Consider the following 18,568-nt stretch of genomic DNA (forward strand, 5'->3'; position numbering starts at 1 on the left):
CAACAGTTGCCTCAAGGCACTTTATATTGTAAGGTAAAGACCCTATGATAAGACAAAGAAAATGGAGAAAAACAAAGAAAACCCCTATGACCCCCAGGAGCAAGTGCTTTGGTGACAGTGGGAAGAAAAAACTCCCTTTTAACAGGAAGAAACCTCCAGCAGAACCAGGCTCAGGGAGGGGCAGCCATCTGCTGCGACCAGTTGGGGGTGAGCAGATGAAAATAGGACAAAGGCATGCTGTGGAAGAGAGCCAGAGATGAATAATAACTAATAATTTAATGCAGAGAAGTGTATACAGACATAGTGAGTAAAAAAGGTGACTGAAGAAGAAACACTCAATGCATCATGGGAATGCAGCAGCCTACACCTATCGCAGCATAACTAAGGAAGGACAGGGTCACCTGATCCAACCATAACTATATGCAAGCCTAATCTTAAAGAGTGTCTGTCTGCTGAATCCAAACTAGAAGCTGATTCCACAAAAGATGGCCTGAAAGCTGAAGGCTCTGCCTCCCATTGTACTTTTAAACACTCTCGGAACCACAAGTAAGCCTGCAGTCTGAAAGTGAAGAGCTCTAATGGGGTGATACCGTACTATCATGTCATTAAGATAAGATAGCATCTGACTATTCAAGACCTTGTATGTGAGGAACAGGATTTTAAATTAAATTCTGAATTTAACAGGAAGCCAATATGAGAGAAAAGCTTTCTGTCTTTTAATCTCTGTCAGTACTCTGTTAAATCACCTTTCAGCTGGTTGTGCTATCTACATGCATAAATGCACAGAGTTGCTGCCATGTGATTAGCTGATAGATTGACTGTCTCCATCATCCTGACTCATTGAATGTGGATAAATCAGTGTGGGAGATGCCTGGACTGCTGGTGGGCTTCATTGACGCCACATTTAACCAGTCTACACAAGTGCAACCCCACGTGCACGCACACAAATGCATACTACAGCTGGGAACACTCCAGATCATTAACCACTTATGAATCACCAGCTTTGTTTCTTTTCACAGTAGCCACTTTCATCCAAGGGCAAAATGTGGGTCTATTGTTGTCTTTCAATATTTTCCTGCCAGTTAAGCGTCACTACAATGGTTTGTGTGAAGAGAATACACTGGCTGTCACACAATCATCCGATTGTGTTGCCTCTGAGAAACATGAGCTATGGTGGTTGACTGGCCAAAAGAAAAGTTATTGTAGTTACCAGACTGATCCCTGAACTGATGGCAGTAAGGATGAATTAATGACTATTATGATTCAATTTTACCATAACAAAAGCTTTAATGTCACATGATAACGTCACATGATAATCTCAAGCAGGCAATAGTCATTTTTTGACTTCAGGATTATTGTGCAGTCGTGTGATGCCAGCACCATTTCATTTTTCTCTCTTCAGAAAATAAAAAGGGGAAATATCTGTTTTTTATTAAAACAATTAAAACAACACTCTTATTGAAGTTGGGTGATGAAATTTAACACATCAACTAAATCTACAAAGAACAGAAGAGATCAGAAGTTAAACACAAAGAAACACACGGATATGTGCGATTCTCTGTGCATTATCACTTACAAAATTTGTTGCTGAATTACAGTAATCTACTGTTTTTACTTTGTATTTAACTATTTATGGATTTCCTCATGTGTTTCTGTGGAAAGTCGGGGTCATAAATTCACAGAATGCCTGGTGAAGTACGCTTTCCCTCTTTCCTGTTTGTCAGAGAGAGGCTGTTGTGCTTGTTATGGAAATGACACAGAAAGGCAGATATCTGGAGCAGATAGATACACACACACACACACACACACACACACACACACACTGAAAAGGTCAATTGTTAACAGCAAAAAAGAATTGAAGGTGAATTTTAGGCCCGCATAATAGATCCAGAGAAGCTGTCGAACCATAAATCATAAATCATACATAGTTTCACTTTAGTTTCAACCTGCCTGAGGGAAACCTGTTGAAAGAGCAGGTTTGAGACTCCAGTTTGAAAAACACGTTTAGAGGTTTGTTCTCTGGTCAACAAAACATATCATAAAATTACACAACAATTTTTTGCCTACAAAATGTTATCATGAAATATGATGTCAGTGATGTTTATGTTTCCACCTAACGGGATCCTTTGCTGCCATCTGCAGGAAGTCGAGGCTCAGTCTTGTGACTTTAGCTTGTTGTGTATCATTTGTTTGAAGCACCACACTGATCAGCAGTTTGTTCATGTGTCTCAAATAGACAAACTTCAGTGAGTTATTATAGGACCAAATAAATAACAACAAGTCAGCACTATGATATGGCTCTACAACTATCAAAAACTAGTGTCTGAGAGCATCCTGCTGCCATACAAAAGGAAATTGTAACAACATTACATCACAGACATCTCAAATGTACTTATAACAGTGTTGTAATCTGTATGAAGATAAAACCCAAACATCTAAGCCACTAACTCTAAAGTGAGGGGATTTAACTTTTTGCCACGGTCCACATAAAGGCAGGAATAATTTTAGGTTATTCTTATTATTAAGTTATTCTGAGGGACCATCATTACCCTGTAAGGAAACATTACTGTGCTGAGGGGATCGGTGTCTTTTAATGATAACAAATGGTGGGAACAAATGATGGGAACGATGGCTCCCTGAATGAAGTTTGAACATGTGCTATGTGCGGTGACATCTGTGGGACAGTTTGGACCCATCTAAATCCTGTGTGAGGGAATATCTTTTGGAGTAAAAAAACAAAGGCGTCCTTTTGTTGAGAAATTCAATTCAACAGAAAGAATATGTAACTATTTGACTAAGTCCTGCTTTGTTTCTTATGCATCAGTGACATCTACTGTATGCACCCTGAAATGCACATTTTCCTATGTCCATATATTATTTCCATCACACACAGAAATAGTCCTAAAGAACCCAAATGAATAAATAAAATAAATATAAATAAATATTCATTTAAATAGATTAATCAGCTCTGTTCTTTAGCAAGACTCGCATGTATAATAAAACATAACTATGTGAGAAAGGAAAACAAATATTTTAGTTTGAGGAAAAATTTACAGTCTGTTGAGAAGAATTACAAATATAGATAAATAAATGAAGAAATGTGTAAATGTAAAAATGTAATAAAAATGGGAATATAAATTAAAACAGGAGTTAAAAGGGTAAATAAAGAATAAATAGAAATTTAGTATCATTTTGTATGTATTTTTATACTACCCTTTTTGTACTACCTATGTTACCTTTTTTGTTTTTACTGTTGCTAATTATTATTAAAATCCCAACTTCTAAAATAAATATTTTACTGAAATTCCTTATAAAGCTCCTTATAGGCACTTGCATACAAAAATAAATGATTAATACAGATTTATGTATTTTTTATTTATTTATTTTGCTGCAAGATGTAAAGTCAGATGACTGCAACTGCAGCAACAATTCCCTTTGATTGTTAGGGTACCTGGGTCGTTGACCCAGTGTTTTCAGTTTTGTACCTTTATTTGTGTTCTCGTCTTGGTTTATTACTGTGAAGGTTTTGGTTTCTGTTTTTTTGTTTTGGTTTCTGTTTTGTATTTTCCCCGGTCCTTCTTGGTTTATGATTTTGTAGTTCTTAAGTTTGGGTTTCCATACTCCCTCTGTTCTGTGTCTGCCATGCTCCCAGTCTCTGTTCCCTCTGTTGCAGTGTCTGCTTGTGAGTCCGTCTGTAAGTTCAGTCTGTGTTTCCTGTTTTACTTTGAAAGTCCGTATCTCATGTTAACGTGTCTGGTTTTGCTTCCTTTGACTTGTCAGCCTTGATTTGCCCCAGCTGTGTTTCCCTCCTGTCTCCCATTCTGTCTGTCTCTCCTTCTGTGTATTTAAGCCCTGTGTTTTCATTTGTCTGTGTCATAATCTACCCTCATCTTACTGTGTGTTCTATTGTCATTTTTCTTACTTTTGAGTTCACATTTTGACTCACTTGACATTGATTTTTTTTAAAAAGAATTGTTATTACCAAAAAAGGTAAATAATATTAACCTTTAAGATCAAGTCTAAAGGCCAATTAAGTATTTTATAATGTGAAAAAGGCAATTCTGTGAAATATTTTGAAATCATTAAATGCGAAATATTTAAAAATGAATGTCCATTTCAGCAAATCAGTGTATTAATATCTATTATATGCTTTAAATGTGTACCTGAGTACACGTTTTTTTTTTTTTTAATTTCCCTGTTTTTCAGAGCAATAATCCAGCAATAATAAAGAAGTCTTAAATACAGATGGTAAAAACATTTCTTTAATTTCATTTTCACTTACCATCAAATTATTGTAATCAAAACCAAAAAAATATCCTTTACAAATACAGGCTAGCTGTGTTCATACAAATTAAAACTGTTGGATAAATACACCAGCCTTTCAACAGTTTCTTGATACAGAAAAACAAAACCCAAAAAGGAAATAGACGCTAGGACTACAAAGGTATGTTAAGGTTGTGTATCATTTACATAATTCATATGCGTATGCATGTGTATGTTTTTTGTACGAGCTCTTCTGTGTATTTGTTTATGACTGTGTGCCCTCTAAATGATTGTCCGTGCCTCATCTTGGGCCAAGCTTCAAGGGAGCTTTAGGAGATGAGAGGTTCCTCCTGCCGTGGTGCGGCTTCACCTTCAGGTTTTGTTTTGGTGCTGGTTTCAAGTAAAAATGAAGCTGTCAGGGACCAGATGGAATAAAAGGTGTGAGTTAGTTTATTTAGTAGACATAAAAACACAGACACCACACAATAACCTCAAGTTTGGTCAGACCAACCATACGAGCAGAAACCAACCTGTATGGCCTCAGCTGGTCCCACTGTGACAGTGCTGGTGAAAGGGAGGTAACCGGGTGCAGAGGCTGTTACAGTGTAAGTGCCTGGCAACAGAAGTCTGAAGTAGTCGCCATCAACTCCTGAAGGAGCACATGTAAGGAAAATTATGAGACTCGTACAGTCGCTGTATCTTAATTAAACATATTCCTGGAGTGCCACCAATATGTCGACAATGACGGTAGTTTTTTAACATAAAAAAATAATTCACACTAAATAAAGAAAGTTGTAGGTGCCAAATTGGAAACTGATTATGAACTACGCGATGCCATCATGCCAATATGGATCCTCTGAGGAATGTTTGCAGTACTTTGTTAAATATGTGGCATGAAGAATTAAAGTAGTTCTAAAGGCAAAAAAGGGGCTTATCCCTGTACTAGCGAGATGCACCTGTTGAACTGGCTGGTGAGTGTCTTGATAGGTGACTTTAATTTCTCTCACGTTGCATTTCCACCACTGACCAGTAGAGGATGACTTGCTCCGTTATATCTGTGCTTGACTTCCACACCGCACCATTAGATGCACTCGACTGTCCTTTTGCGTGTGAGGATTGAATGCACTTTTAAAATCTGGATATCATACTAAAATTTAGTTCATCGCTAAAAGTCTTGTCGAGATTGCGTCTTGTTTCATTCTGGTTTATTTCCAAAGGATCATATTTTTATGGAACTGAGACTCAAAGTCGACTTCTGGCTGCTCGAGGCATTCGATTCATGCAGAAGTTATTGTTAGTGCCTGCCATTAGTCATGCAGTATGTGTCCTTGTCTCATTTTGAAATGACAGACTGACACCGGATGTTATCAAACACTGGTCTTCTATTTCACTGGCTGGGACACTAGACAATCAGTCACTATAAATCCAGCTTCCACACCTATCAAGAAAAAAAAAAAACAACCACATATACACCAAAAGTCCCTGTTACCTGCGGTCACGTCATGATTGATGCCAGCTACTGAGATCTCTGCTTTGCTGATGGGGTTGTTGTTTTCATCATACACCATGCCTTTTATCCCATGATGCACCTGAGAAAAGACAAAACGTGTACATACTTCAAATATTGAAGTATATTTAATAAAATCTAAGGTTTGGAAATTGGATTCCTATCATCTGTTTGATGTGTAAAGCTGTCTGTAGTCTTAAGAGCTTAAAAAAGGAAGGTGACTGGACCTCTTTAAGTTTTTTGAAGACATTTGACTTCATCCAGAAAGTTTCTTCAAAGCTTTCAGCACTTGCTCATGTTTATTAGCACATACGCTCAAAACCCTGAAACCTAAAGTCTGAAATACTGACTTAAAGTGATTTGATTGCATGTACAATTTGTTACAAAACTTTAGATTTAATGGAATCTGTTCAAATTAAATTTACTTTCTCAGTATACATTCAGTTTATACCAAACATATTTTCCCAAATGATTAATTATTTATACATTTCAGTTGCATTTTGCTCAAAATTATTGCTTAATGTTTACAAGAGAAAGATTATACTTGAATATACTTTAAATAATATGTTTTTTTTAAAGAAAATACTGTATGTGCTAATAAATACGAGTGAATATGAAGGAATCCTAAGCTACATTTCTACACCTCAGACTTAATTAACACTCCTTAGGCTCAGCAGTGTTCAGCAGCTAAAGAAAGACCAGAACAGCATCTGCAGGCCCAGTTTAGTTTGTTTAATTAGTGCTTTGCAAAAAATGTATGCAACTGGGGGCCCACCCTTACAGAAACATTAGTGGCAAAGCATCGCTTTTTGAATCTCAGTGGAATAAAGGACATGTTGTTGTCCTCAGACCACGGCCTTGTTCCGTCCTCGAAGAAGGTTAAAAGTCAGATTACTCATATTACACAGAATTTCACGCATCTAATTTTTTGGTCACTTTATCCCAGAGGCGACTGCCAATATTCACAAGACACCAGGGTAGCAGACTCACGACTCCTGGCAGTTGGGTTTTTATGTGTAATAGTGTGTATGTGTGGTGCATTGAGCTCCAATAAATTAAATACTCTTTCAGTATAACTCTGATTTGCCAAATTTCGTCATGTACAAACCTGTTCTAGGTATGAAACCAGCGCTTCCCGGTTGCCCAGCCATTCTCTCGGCAGTGCTGATGCCGGAGGAAACTTATCGCAGCTCAGCTCCAGAGTGATCTCGAAGCAGTTGGTGTACAAGTAGTTGAAGTCCTGCATGCCTGAAACACAGATAAATATTTTAGGAGGACAATAAATGTATTAATGTGGCTCTTCACTTTAGATTTCTAGGTCTTTGCAACAGGACACATTAGTTATATTTATAGATTCAAAGTGTTTTTTCCACCACGCTTTGCCTCTTGAGGAAGCTGTTCAAAATTGTAGGAGTATAAGTTGCTTTAAAAAAAAAAACCTTTTGTTTTTGGCTTTACAATATGGCTCCACTTTTCATCAAAAACAAATGTACAAGGAGCCAGAAGGGAGGGAAGGTTCATATGTAACCCCACAGACCCTGACATAACACTTGGAGCATAAAGACCTGGTAAAATAAACATAGCATGCTGCTTCTAAGTGAGACTCTGGGCGTTTTCAGTCAGTTCAAAAGCTCGCATGACTCAAGTGAAAAGCTCATCAGACTCACAGTGCTGAGGAGAAACCAGAGCAGCCTGGATCAGGACTTACGCATCAAAGAAATGGGGATTGTTATTGTTGCAGTTGCAGATTAACCGAGCTGAAACTGAATATATGCCCAGAGAGTTGGATAAACTTGGTATTTTTTAACTTCCAAGAATTCATTACTGTAACAGTGCATTACTGGAAGCTTTCATTAAAAAGCAGCACACAAGTTTTCCAGCCTTTAAGCGAACCATGAGAGGGTGAGGAGTTTAAGTTTCGTGCGAGCGCCTAAGGCTGTGTGACTCCTGAGAGGGTCTCTGCCAGCATGGAGGAGGAGGTTTAATTAATGCATATTTTCAGCTATAACAAGAAATTTCACAAAATTCAAAACTCTCTTCAAGCTTCAGTTCCATTTATAGAGAGTTTATGGGATTTTACACAAAAAAAAGAGCGGTGGGGAGGCCAGCTGAGCCGTATGATTCGTTTCAACCTCACTAAAAGGCGAGGTCCTCTCCACCTTAGTTAAAATTTAAAGGATCCTTTACTTAAAGAAAAAAAGGAATTGTCACCACTAAGGTTGCCTTGTAGACTTTAACCCTTTAAAGCCTGGACCATGAAATAAATAATTGCTAGAAAAATCAAATTAAAAAAAAAACGGAGTCAACTGAAAATGTTCAGGTCCACAGACTCCACTAAAAATAAAAAGTCTAAAGAAGAACTTTGAAAGACCTTCAGAAAGCTTGGAGAACTACTGCTCAAGGTCTGGCTTCCTGGAAGCAAAATATAAAGAAATTAGAGGTGACTCAAGACTTTTTCAGAGTGCTGCACACTGCCTGCTGATGGTGCGGATCGTATTGAATGGGTGCCTTTTACACCCCCTGTCCACTGCTCTACTGCTAGCTGGCAGTGTGCAAGAGGTAAGGGGGTTTAAGGCAAGCGCAGACCCAGTGCATGATGACACTGGAGAAGCATGCCTTGCGAGCCAGTCAGTGCATTTCATTCATGCTGAAGGTAATGACAGCAGGAAGCCATCACTCAGATGGTCTTGTCTTTCTTTAGCAGGAGAATTACAGCGTTTGTTCCACAGCACATGGAAATTTTGCATGTAGGCAAGGAACAATGTGTTTTGTACATAGGATAGAGGACTGTGTGCTCGTGTGGCGGGGCATTTTTTCAGCTCATTTTTCATTGAAACTGATAATTTAGCTATTATCTTCTTTGGCTTTCAAATTCCAAAATGTCTGGGGGGTGTAATAGTTTATTTTCTAAGTAGCTGTTTATATTATGAGTTTGTACATACTGGAATGTTGGCAACCAGTACTTCTCTGGAAACCTAAGAGGTCAGGACAACAGTTAGTGTTGTTGGTGTTGAGCTACAGCACTAACTTTTGTGGTGCCAAAGCAGCATAATATAAATCCAGATGCAGACTCACTGGCCAAAAATAGATGTAAACAACGTGTAAATAATTTAGTTTCAATTACGATTAATTCAATTACGAAAGCCAGCCTCAGTAATAATTTGGAGACTGCTCCAAGTGAGTCTCTTGTGCTTTTACTACGCATTTCTGTTGTCTTCCCTTCTGCTTAGGAGAAGACGTTTTGCTCACCTTTGGACAACGAGTACCAGCTGGCCCCATTGGTGATCCCCTCATCAAAGTAGTCGCCACAGTTCCAGCCCTTGTGCATCCAGCCATGAGCGTATGAGTAGGTCCTCGCCAACTGTCATCACACACAAAAGGACACGGGCCCATTCATCCACGTGTTTTCATACCCACACAACAGGCAGTGACGGTATGAGATGTGTGTCACATCTGGAAATTTTAATCTGTCACGCACCTTTCTGAAGATCTTGTCATCAGGCGTGGCCGAATAGGTGGTCCGCCCTCGAATGCGGCCATCTCTCGACTTGTCGAAGGGGTAATTGGCCACCACGGCTCCTCCGTGAAGATTCGCTGACAGGATGAAGTTGTAGTTTTGCATCCATTTAATCACAGCCAAAGTCTCTGGTTGAACCTGGGGAGGATGAGAAGCAGGACATTTAAGATTTACTGTACTTGCAGGACCACGTGCATGCATCTTTATTCCAATTCCCCAAATGAAACAATCTAATCCCACTTGAGAACCTGTCAAAATGTCTCTAAATCATCAAATAAGTTATAATGCAGAATCCCATACAGTCCTTTACGTCACCTGAGATATTTCCCAAACAACATCAGCGGGTTGACATCTGGTTTTCTTTTCATCCAAAGCTGCTGGCTTCTCTGGTTGGCTGCTTATCTGGACAAACCCCGGTTTCCTCTGGCTTTGCCTTATGGACATATTTTCTCTCTGCCTTTCTTTTTTACTTAATCATTTTGCAAAAATGGTTAGAGTTTAAAGAATCTTCTACTTTGCTCAAGCACATTTAATGATTCACCTAGCTCCTCCTAAATGCATCAGGCATGGTTAGCTTCATGGTTAAAGAATACCAACCATTTCAGTTAATGATAAATTTAATGAGAATATACAAAATTCACAAACTGAAGCTGGACTTAGCAACAAAGGAGTGGAAACACAACAGTTACGTGTACATATAATTCATAATATGCAAACTGATTTAAAGGTTTTTGATCTTTTTGCTAATTAATTCATCAAATTCTGCATGAACGGGATCAGCCTCAGCCAGATGGCATCTCCATTGCATTGCTGCAGACCTTGAAATTCCACTTGGGGCTGCCATTTATTTTCTCTGTCAGCGTTAACTCTCCTCACACTCTCAGAGCCATTTATCACGTTTGGAGACGAGGCGTAATACCTCTCCTTGAATATGGTATGTAGGACAATAAACACAGTCTGACTCTGTTCAAGAATAATCAAGCTGATCAGAAACCAGTGACCTTGAACAGAGCAGCTGTAACCAAGAGGTCTGGCTCCCGTTTTGAACGCCGGCAGGAATTTATTATCGGTAGATCTTTATATATACTTGTGCATCCTTTGAAATAAGGGCTGTCACCGCGGTGTAGGGTTACACACGAAGGACAGACACGGCCATATCGCAGAGCTCTACTAACAACAGAGGATACTACCCCATATTAAATGCAAAGAGAAGCAAATCAAACATTCTGGATCACTTATAGGATCACTGACAGTCTGAAGTTAGTTTTCACACTGGGTGAGGGATGTCCTCTGGAGGCCAGTCAAATGTCAGTGGATACTTTTGCAAAAGGAGCCTTGTTTTATGTCGGGCTCTTCTGGGACTCTGTAAATAAGGTATTTCTAAGAGAAATGAAAGTGAAACTTGGAAAATGTGCTGCCGCCCAGTTCTCAGTCTTATTTTAGCACATCTCAGTTTAGTCTTGCACTTGTTCCAGTGAAGAAAGTTTCATCACTTAGCTAAATTAGTAAAAGCTGCATTCTCGAGCCTGCAGGGCTTGAGGCTTTATGTGAGAATGTATTCCTGACCAGCATAAATAAAGCAGTTGTAAGACAAGCACAGTTACCCTTTTGTGTTTCTGCATCAGGAGACAGTCATATGTACAGACTCCCTGGCTCTCTGGTTTTGCAGTTAGAGGTTAAAAAATAAAATTTTCCACCTTTGCTTGGGAACAAAAGTGGTGTGGCGACAGGGAAAGAAAAAGAAAACTATACTGAAACCACCTCTCTGTAATGACATGCCCTGTCAAAACTGCTTAAAACACTGAAAAGAGTTATTTTGAGGGAAGAGAAATCAATCACGCATTCATTTTAAAGCACTGATATGACTTTCTTTGTTTCCTAAAGGATAATATTTACTCCTCATAAACTGAAATCAAGCACATTGCATGCTTGCAATCCACTTGGCAACTGGATTAAAGCCGAGATATCAAACTCATTCAAATTTTTCATTTCACAGACCATATACAGCTCACTTTGAGTTTAACTGGACCAGTGAAACTTCCATTTCTGCCAGTATAAAGAAGTAAACTACACCTTTAATCCATGAGATATCTTAATATAGGACAAAGAAGAATTCACCTCAGTTTTTCTGACATGGTAACAAACATGCAACTGTATTAAATTAAAGAAATTCATCAGCACGACTCTGGTTTTAAATTATAAGAATTAAACGTGTAAAATTACAGAAAAGGTTTCGGTAGCTCATTGCTCAGACTGTCCTGTAAATACAGAACAGACTATCACGACTAATTCAGAGAAAATGTTTAGTTTTTTTTTACTGTAGACCAACAGAAATGTCTATAGTTGATTGTGACTGTATTAGTGTAGCTAGCATCAATGTCCATGTGAAGGGCTTTATTAATAGGAAAAGCTGCAATTTAAAACTACAAAAATACAGTTAGAAGTCTCAAATTTACACCCTTGTCTTTGTCTGGGCATTTCTAGCCCCTGGGCCTTATGTTTGACACCCTGTCATAAAGCATACCCTGTTTCATTTTTCCCCCCTAATAAATAATTTACAAAGTGAACATGTTATATTTAATAAGACTTGACATAAGCAAGTGAGACCATAAATGCGTAAGGAAAACACTGAGGTCATAAACCAAATGAGGGTCATTTTCTCGTAGGCTTCTACCCACCTCTTGCCCTGTGACAGCTGAAATACCCCCGCCCCTCCTCCGCACGTGCACGTAAGTCGGTGAAGTTGAATTCTTTTTGGGACGCCCCATAAGAAGAAGGGTTTAAATGTATGTTTAAGACACTTCTACGAGGATTATATCCATCTTTTCTTTAGAGTCTATCACTAAATCTAGCTAAAGGTATTTTAATTTGGACGGTTCAAGATATAATCAACTTTAGGTTCATATTTCAGTTCTCAAAACATGAAGCTATCTAGCAGTTATAATAAAAACTGACTGTCCTTAAGAGGGAGGAATTTTATTTTTCAAGGAAACTATGAACAACAGTCCTACTGGAGGCTGCAGTTGAGACACCCCCAAGGATCTGACCTTAATAGTTAAAATGTACTTTTTGGCAGGCTAGTGGACTGTTTGACAGCACGCACTCTCATGTTACTCTCCACTGTTCATTTTACACTTCAGTGATCTGAAATAAGTACACATTGCGCTACAAAGGCCATTCAATCACCCAGAATAAAGCCAGGTCTCTCCCACAGCCAATCTGAACTCTGCTGCTTACGCCGAAACTCTGAGGCACATTTTTCTTCCTTAGTCTCAGTCACCGTGTAAGTGTGGCAGGTTTATATAGTGTCTATTCTATGTAGAGAGCATCTGTACTTTTATAGTGCAGACATAGCAATGTGCAGACAGTTTTGGGTAAAGTAGCAGCAAAGTGAGGAGTCAGCCAGTGCCTCAGGGTAACAGTTACACTCTGACGCTGCAGAGTGGCTCACTGTAACTTCTCATGATGGTGATGAAAACCAAAAAATGTTTAGCTGAGGCTCAAAGTCCTCATAAACAGTGCATATAGTTAATCACATGTTATGACCCAGAGAAGAAGAAGGCTGTTGGCGGGGGGTTGCTTCTTCTTCTTGGGGTGTTTTCTCAGCTCCAGCATCTAAAGAAATATGCAAACTAATATGACTTACCAATGCTTTTGTTCCAGTTTGTTCCAGTTTGCGGAGCTAGGTTGCCAGTTACCCCACCTGTTTCATATTTCAAAGACTCCAAATACAAATGAGGGCAACCACAGTGTCTATGCTAAGAGCCATAGCCTGCTATGTGCAAGATAAGCAAACAGGTCTAGGCTATACAGGCACGCAGAAAAAAGTCACAAAATGATACAGAGGACCGACCAAGGAGTCTCCTGAGTCTACTCACATTTAAATATATGGACTTTTTTATTATTTAGCTGAGACACAGCTGGCACTGGAATCTCATCCAGTGCAGATCTCATGAATTTGTTTATGTCAACAAAGTTAAAGCCAAGATAACCCAACTATGTTACAGCTGCTCATTATTCAGCTTCGCTCACACGCTCACACGAGCATGATAAATGCCCTCATCCATCCTCCTCCTCGCTCCCTCCTTCTCTCTCACCCACATATGCTCCGAGCCACACATACTTGCGTACACACATGGACACTTTAACACACACGTACACCCTCAAACGGTTTCAGTTGTATTCAGTTGTATTCAGCAGAACTGACCTGATGCTCCCAGTTGTCCGGGAGGGGCAGGTGGTGGTTTCGTCCTTTGGTTTTCTCGTAGTAGTACATGAGCGCGTTCAGGTCCGGAAAGTCGCGGTTTAGATCGATTTCTCTGGCGTTCCCTCGACCCACTAGGTAACCGTTGAACTCCGGACCCTGTTGATGCACAGATCACAAAAAAAACATTTTTTTAAAACTGGTGAGTAATCTTGCTCTTTCCCACCAGAATGATTAAATGATCATATTTTGGCTTGTGACGTTAAGGTTTCCGGAGGTCAAGTTATGAGCTCCAATTTCTCGGAAGCAGTAAAACAAAGCTGAATTTATTATTCCCCAGTCCTCAGAGGCTATCTATAGAGCAACAACAGTCAAGTATTTTTCCCAAAACGGAGTTTTAAGACCGTGCAACAAATCCATGGTACTGAGTGTGCTAACAGCCGGACAGATAGACTGTCACAATCGATTAAAAGTACCCAAAGTCAAAGCACTTTAAGCAAAAAGCTCAAGTTCTCACTCTTAGGCAGTTTTTTTTTCTACTGCTGGATCTTAATGATGTCATACACCTGCTGTGGGCACAGAAGCCCCTCCTACCTGCTGTTATGCCTTCTGGATGCAAGGGACAGGCAATCAGAAGAAAGCTGGCTTAAAGGGAACAGCTTTTCCCCCTCAGTGAGCATGGTAAACAATACTCCAACTAAACATCGAATTAGTTAGCACTGTCATTGCAAGCATGTTAGGATGCTAACATTTCAGTTTAGTTAAAAGGTCTGTTTTGCTTAAATGCAGCGTCACAGGGGCATCACTAACTGTAGACTTGTTTTATTTTATGAGTGCCTTGGAATTTTCTTATTTGTTTGCATCTTTAGCTTGGACCTTTAATCTTAAATGTCACTATATGTTTTTATATATCAAGTAAAGCAAGGGGGCAATTTAAGAAGCTCTTTTTTGATTGGTTTGACTTTCTTCTGTATTTCAGTGTGAGACTTTCTAAGACTTTGCAAAAGAGCTGACTGACCTGTGTGTTGGTGTCTATAGCTTACATTTTCTGATAAGATTTCTTCTTGTTGTTGTTTTTTTCCCTAAAAGCTTGATCACAACATTGAGTCGCCAAGGATGCTTTAAAACGAAACTGCCTTGCCGTTTTTGAACAGATGCTGCTGCACCCAAACATCTGCTGACGCAACTAATTACAGTGCAGTATGTATGTGTCGTCTGAGTGGCAAAGAGAGGGACTGTCATGTGAAGCTGGTCGCTTCAGGACATATCATTAGCCAGCAAGAGACTGTGTGTGTATTTGTGTTGCAGCAGTCTGTATCAGTGTATCAGTTGTTTCACGGCCCATAATTACCCCTGACACAAAGTTAGGGGCTTTCTTGGGAAGCTGATAGATGGGATTATTACAGACGCAAGCAAACGGTGGAGAAAAATCATCAACTACTGTTTGACTCGTAGTCGCTCGTCTTACACAAACACACACACACACACACACACACACACACACACACACACACACACACGTATTTGTTTAAAAATCCTAAAAGATCAGATGGATTGAGCTGTGTGGCTCGCAGGTGTTTAGTTTCACTCAGGGACCTCAACATTTCTAATATTTCCACTGCCAAGAACAAAACCAAGGGAAAAGAAAATATAGATTTTTTTTTCTTCTTCTTTGCACGGGGGACGGTTTCTTTGAAAAAACACAGCCAGAGACGTCCCAGAGGGAGTTTTGTTTTGGCACGTCTAAGCCTAAAGCTCAAATTACCTGTCTGGCAGCCACCTCGTAGCCATCGGGGTTCATGGAAGGCAGGATGTGGATGCGCGTGTCGTGGATCAGCCTCACGATTCGCTGGTTTCTGTTTCGGTACTCCTCGCACAAGAACTGGGAGAACTTGATGAGAAGCTCACGCCCAAGCACCTCGTTGCCATGCATGTTGCCCACGTACTTGAACTCGGGCTCCACTGGGGAGGGAGTGGAGAAGCAGAGGGGGCATGAAGTTACGAAAAAAGCCACACAGAGCTGTCAAGTACCACATTTAAAACAGATGGCCTGAGGAAACACATGCAGGACGCCACAGTCGCAGAAATTTCTTGATAAGGATGTTCTTACAGACATAAGCTCTGGAAATTGTGCTGATTGAATTATCTGGATGAGTTATGTGTATTTGCCACCAATGTCTCAGCCTTGCTCTCTGTGCAGGGTTTCTTCCCCCTGAGGATCCCTTTATTAATCACTACTGAGGGAAGCAAAAAAACCCCAAGCACGGTTGCCAGAGGTCAGACTTATGACTTAACACTAGATACAAATTTGCGCTAAATTTGACACTAAAACCATCACATCAAAGAATAAGCGCTTGTGTTTTTTTTCGTCATTGATACTTTCAAATCTATCAGCGCCCTTCACTAATTGTTTCAGGCATCCAAATGGCATGCTGGGCATTGCAACTCCCCTCTTTTTCTTTAGCACAGTTCCAACTGGCCATGAGTTCACAAAACAGCGCTGGCTCCAGCATGTAGTTTAAAAAGAAAGAAAGAAAACCCACACACACTCATTCAGCAGTATGTGAAACGCATGAACTTCGTACAGAGTGCAGGAGGCTTGACCCAGACTACACCTCAGGTCACTCCCCCTTCATGAAGTGTTCAGTTCCTGTTTTTCACCCTCGGTCACCTTGCGACAGAACAGGCCTACATCCTTCAATTCTACTGAAGGAAGCTTCCGAGTATGCAAACACGCAGAAAAAAAGCAGGCTTGGCTGAAGCCAAAAAAACATTCCCTTCAGTTGTCAAGCTTTTTTTTTAAATGCAAGAATGGAAAAATCTTCCACAGCATTTCCTTGATATGACATTTTGGCCAATTTCCAATGCAAACATTGGATATAATCATACACTAGCTGCAAACTAAATACCTGAAGAGCTGATTCAGTGGTTTTTGTGGGAGTGTATTCAGGGTTAAATCCTTGATGACTCAAAGTGATTCTGTTTGTCATCTGCTACATTTTGTCAGTGGTCGGATGGCAAAGAAAAATCAAAATGAATCACAGATGTTGACTCGATTCTTTCACTTTCTTCTTTCTTTTCCTTTTTTTTTGTTTTCACTTTTGAGTTTTCCTCAGTTTACAGCCAGTGATGTTCAAAGCACCCACTTCGGGATAATTTCACCTTTTCCTCCTCACTGTTAAGTCACACAGTGGTTCGGCTTCATAAAGGCAAAATCGAAAGCTTGAGACAAAACCGAAGCCTCTTGCAGACTCAGTCTCCTGCCAGCTCTTCTCATTGTGTGTGGCAAAAAGTACAAGACAGATGAGGAGCCAGTAGCACAGGTTGTGCATTCGAAATCTATCATAGATTAATATCATTTGCAGATGTTTATCAGCTTTTTTTGAGGAGTTGGGATTAAATTATTAAGCTGTTAAATTACTTCCATCCATCACGTTTTCTGCCAATTATCCACTTTGGGATAAAATGCAACATGAAATCATTGTACAGCATGTCACTGGGCTGTCAAACAACGGATCAGGTGTTACTTACATGCTTCGTGGTTGCCCGGGTTATCGCTGAACTCCAGGACATAGAGGTGGCGACCCTCCACACTGTGCCCGATGCTGTAAATGCGCGTGATGTAGGGGCATTCGCTCTGCACTGCAAACAGAGCTCGTACCATGTCCTCGTATTTGTGATGCTGGAAGTCTGAGCCCGACACCAGGAACCCCATCAGCCCCAGCAGGAGAGCACAGAGCCAGGGAAGAGTCCAGGGTTGCTGCATGGTCCCTTAGCCCAGGTTGTGCAGCGCAGGAGAGGCTGGTGAAGAGGCTGCCTGCAACTATGCAAACCACTCACAGGATTTCAGATGTATTCTCCTTCACACACCACACATACTGCTTGCTCCCTGCTTGCTCTTTTTCTTTCTTGTGCCCCTTCTTTTCTCCAGCTCTCTCTCTGCCTCCTCCCACATACAGTCCTCTCAGTGAAGAGCAAGTAAGGACAGCCCCCTGCTCCTTCTTTGTCTCACTCTCCTCCTCCAACAGCTGCTTCTCTCCCTCTCTCTTTCCCTTTGGGTGCTTGTCAAGTACATGCTACTTGCTTTATTAGGGGCTTCAAATGCTTCTGCTTTAAGTAGTTTGCCCCACAGCCCCCTGAGCTTTCGACACACACACTCTGAATTTCATTCTGCCTCTGAGACACTCATTTTCCATCCCTTTCTTTGTCTCTAACTCTTGTTCTGTGCTCCCTTCCTGGGAAAGAGGGGTTGTTTCCACGGCACTGCTTTCCCCAACCCCTGCAGCCCTCAATCATCCATTCATTAACTCTTAAGTCAACACACAACCCCTGCGTGTGCGTGCATGCACGTGTGAGTGTATGTGTGTGTGTGTACGTGCATGCACATGCGCTTGAAGTCCACAGATGAATGAGTGTGAAAGCTCTTTTGCAACCTTTAAACTGGCTTTTGTAGCTCTGTTTCCCCAAAGCACTAACACATAGAAAAACATACCAACACAGGCTCTTGCAAAAAGACTAAATGCTGCAGTTAAACTTCTAAAAGGCACAGGACGATACTGAGATGCATGCATCCCGTACAAACACACACACACACACACACACACACACACACACACACACACACACACACACTACGACTACTGCAGAGCGTGCAAGGGGTGCTGTCAATCAAGCCTGCTGGAGAAAAAAGGGAGCTTTTTCCTCGCAGAATGTTGTGCAACTGCTTGCAGAAGCTTAAAAAAATTGAGAGGGGAAAGCAAACGTGGGGCCAAGAGAAGAAGTAGCACATGGAAAGTTGAGCAACAGGAGGCTCGGGAAAAGGAAGGAAAAAGGTAACAAAGACAAAGAGAGGAAGAACCCGACAAGGATGGAGGGAAAAGCAGGAGAGAAAAAGATGTGGCTGAGTGACGGTGGACAAAAGTGGATGAAGGCAAAATGTGCTTTTCTGTTTAAGGCTTTTACATTCGCATGTGGCAGCAGTGGCTTTCTAATAAACAAGCTCAAGTGAATGAGACCAGTCCTCACTGTCTCTGCCAGTGATTGTATTTCTGCAGTTCCACTGTTTACATATGTTATG

At 40.5% G+C, this 18,568-nt stretch overlaps 1 protein-coding gene across 1 annotated transcript; it reads right to left on the bottom strand.

Moving 5' to 3' along the window:
* Positions 1-4,240: 4,240 nt before the first annotated feature.
* On the bottom strand, positions 4,241-17,436 carry cpn1 (carboxypeptidase N, polypeptide 1). Its single transcript, XM_004567482.5, has 9 exons — positions 17,023-17,436; positions 15,257-15,453; positions 13,495-13,650; positions 9,249-9,425; positions 9,020-9,131; positions 6,879-7,018; positions 5,753-5,852; positions 4,794-4,912; positions 4,241-4,675 (listed from the first exon to the last, which is right to left on the bottom strand). Exons 1-9 carry the CDS (start codon positions 17,255-17,257, stop codon positions 4,565-4,567), a joined length of 1,347 nt encoding a protein of 448 aa, XP_004567539.1. The 5' UTR covers positions 17,258-17,436; the 3' UTR covers positions 4,241-4,564.
* Between the last annotated feature and the right edge of the window lie 1,132 nt (positions 17,437-18,568).

This window comes from Maylandia zebra, linkage group LG8, assembly GCF_041146795.1.
Source record: "Maylandia zebra isolate NMK-2024a linkage group LG8, Mzebra_GT3a, whole genome shotgun sequence".
NCBI lineage: Eukaryota > Metazoa > Chordata > Actinopteri > Cichliformes > Cichlidae > Maylandia > Maylandia zebra.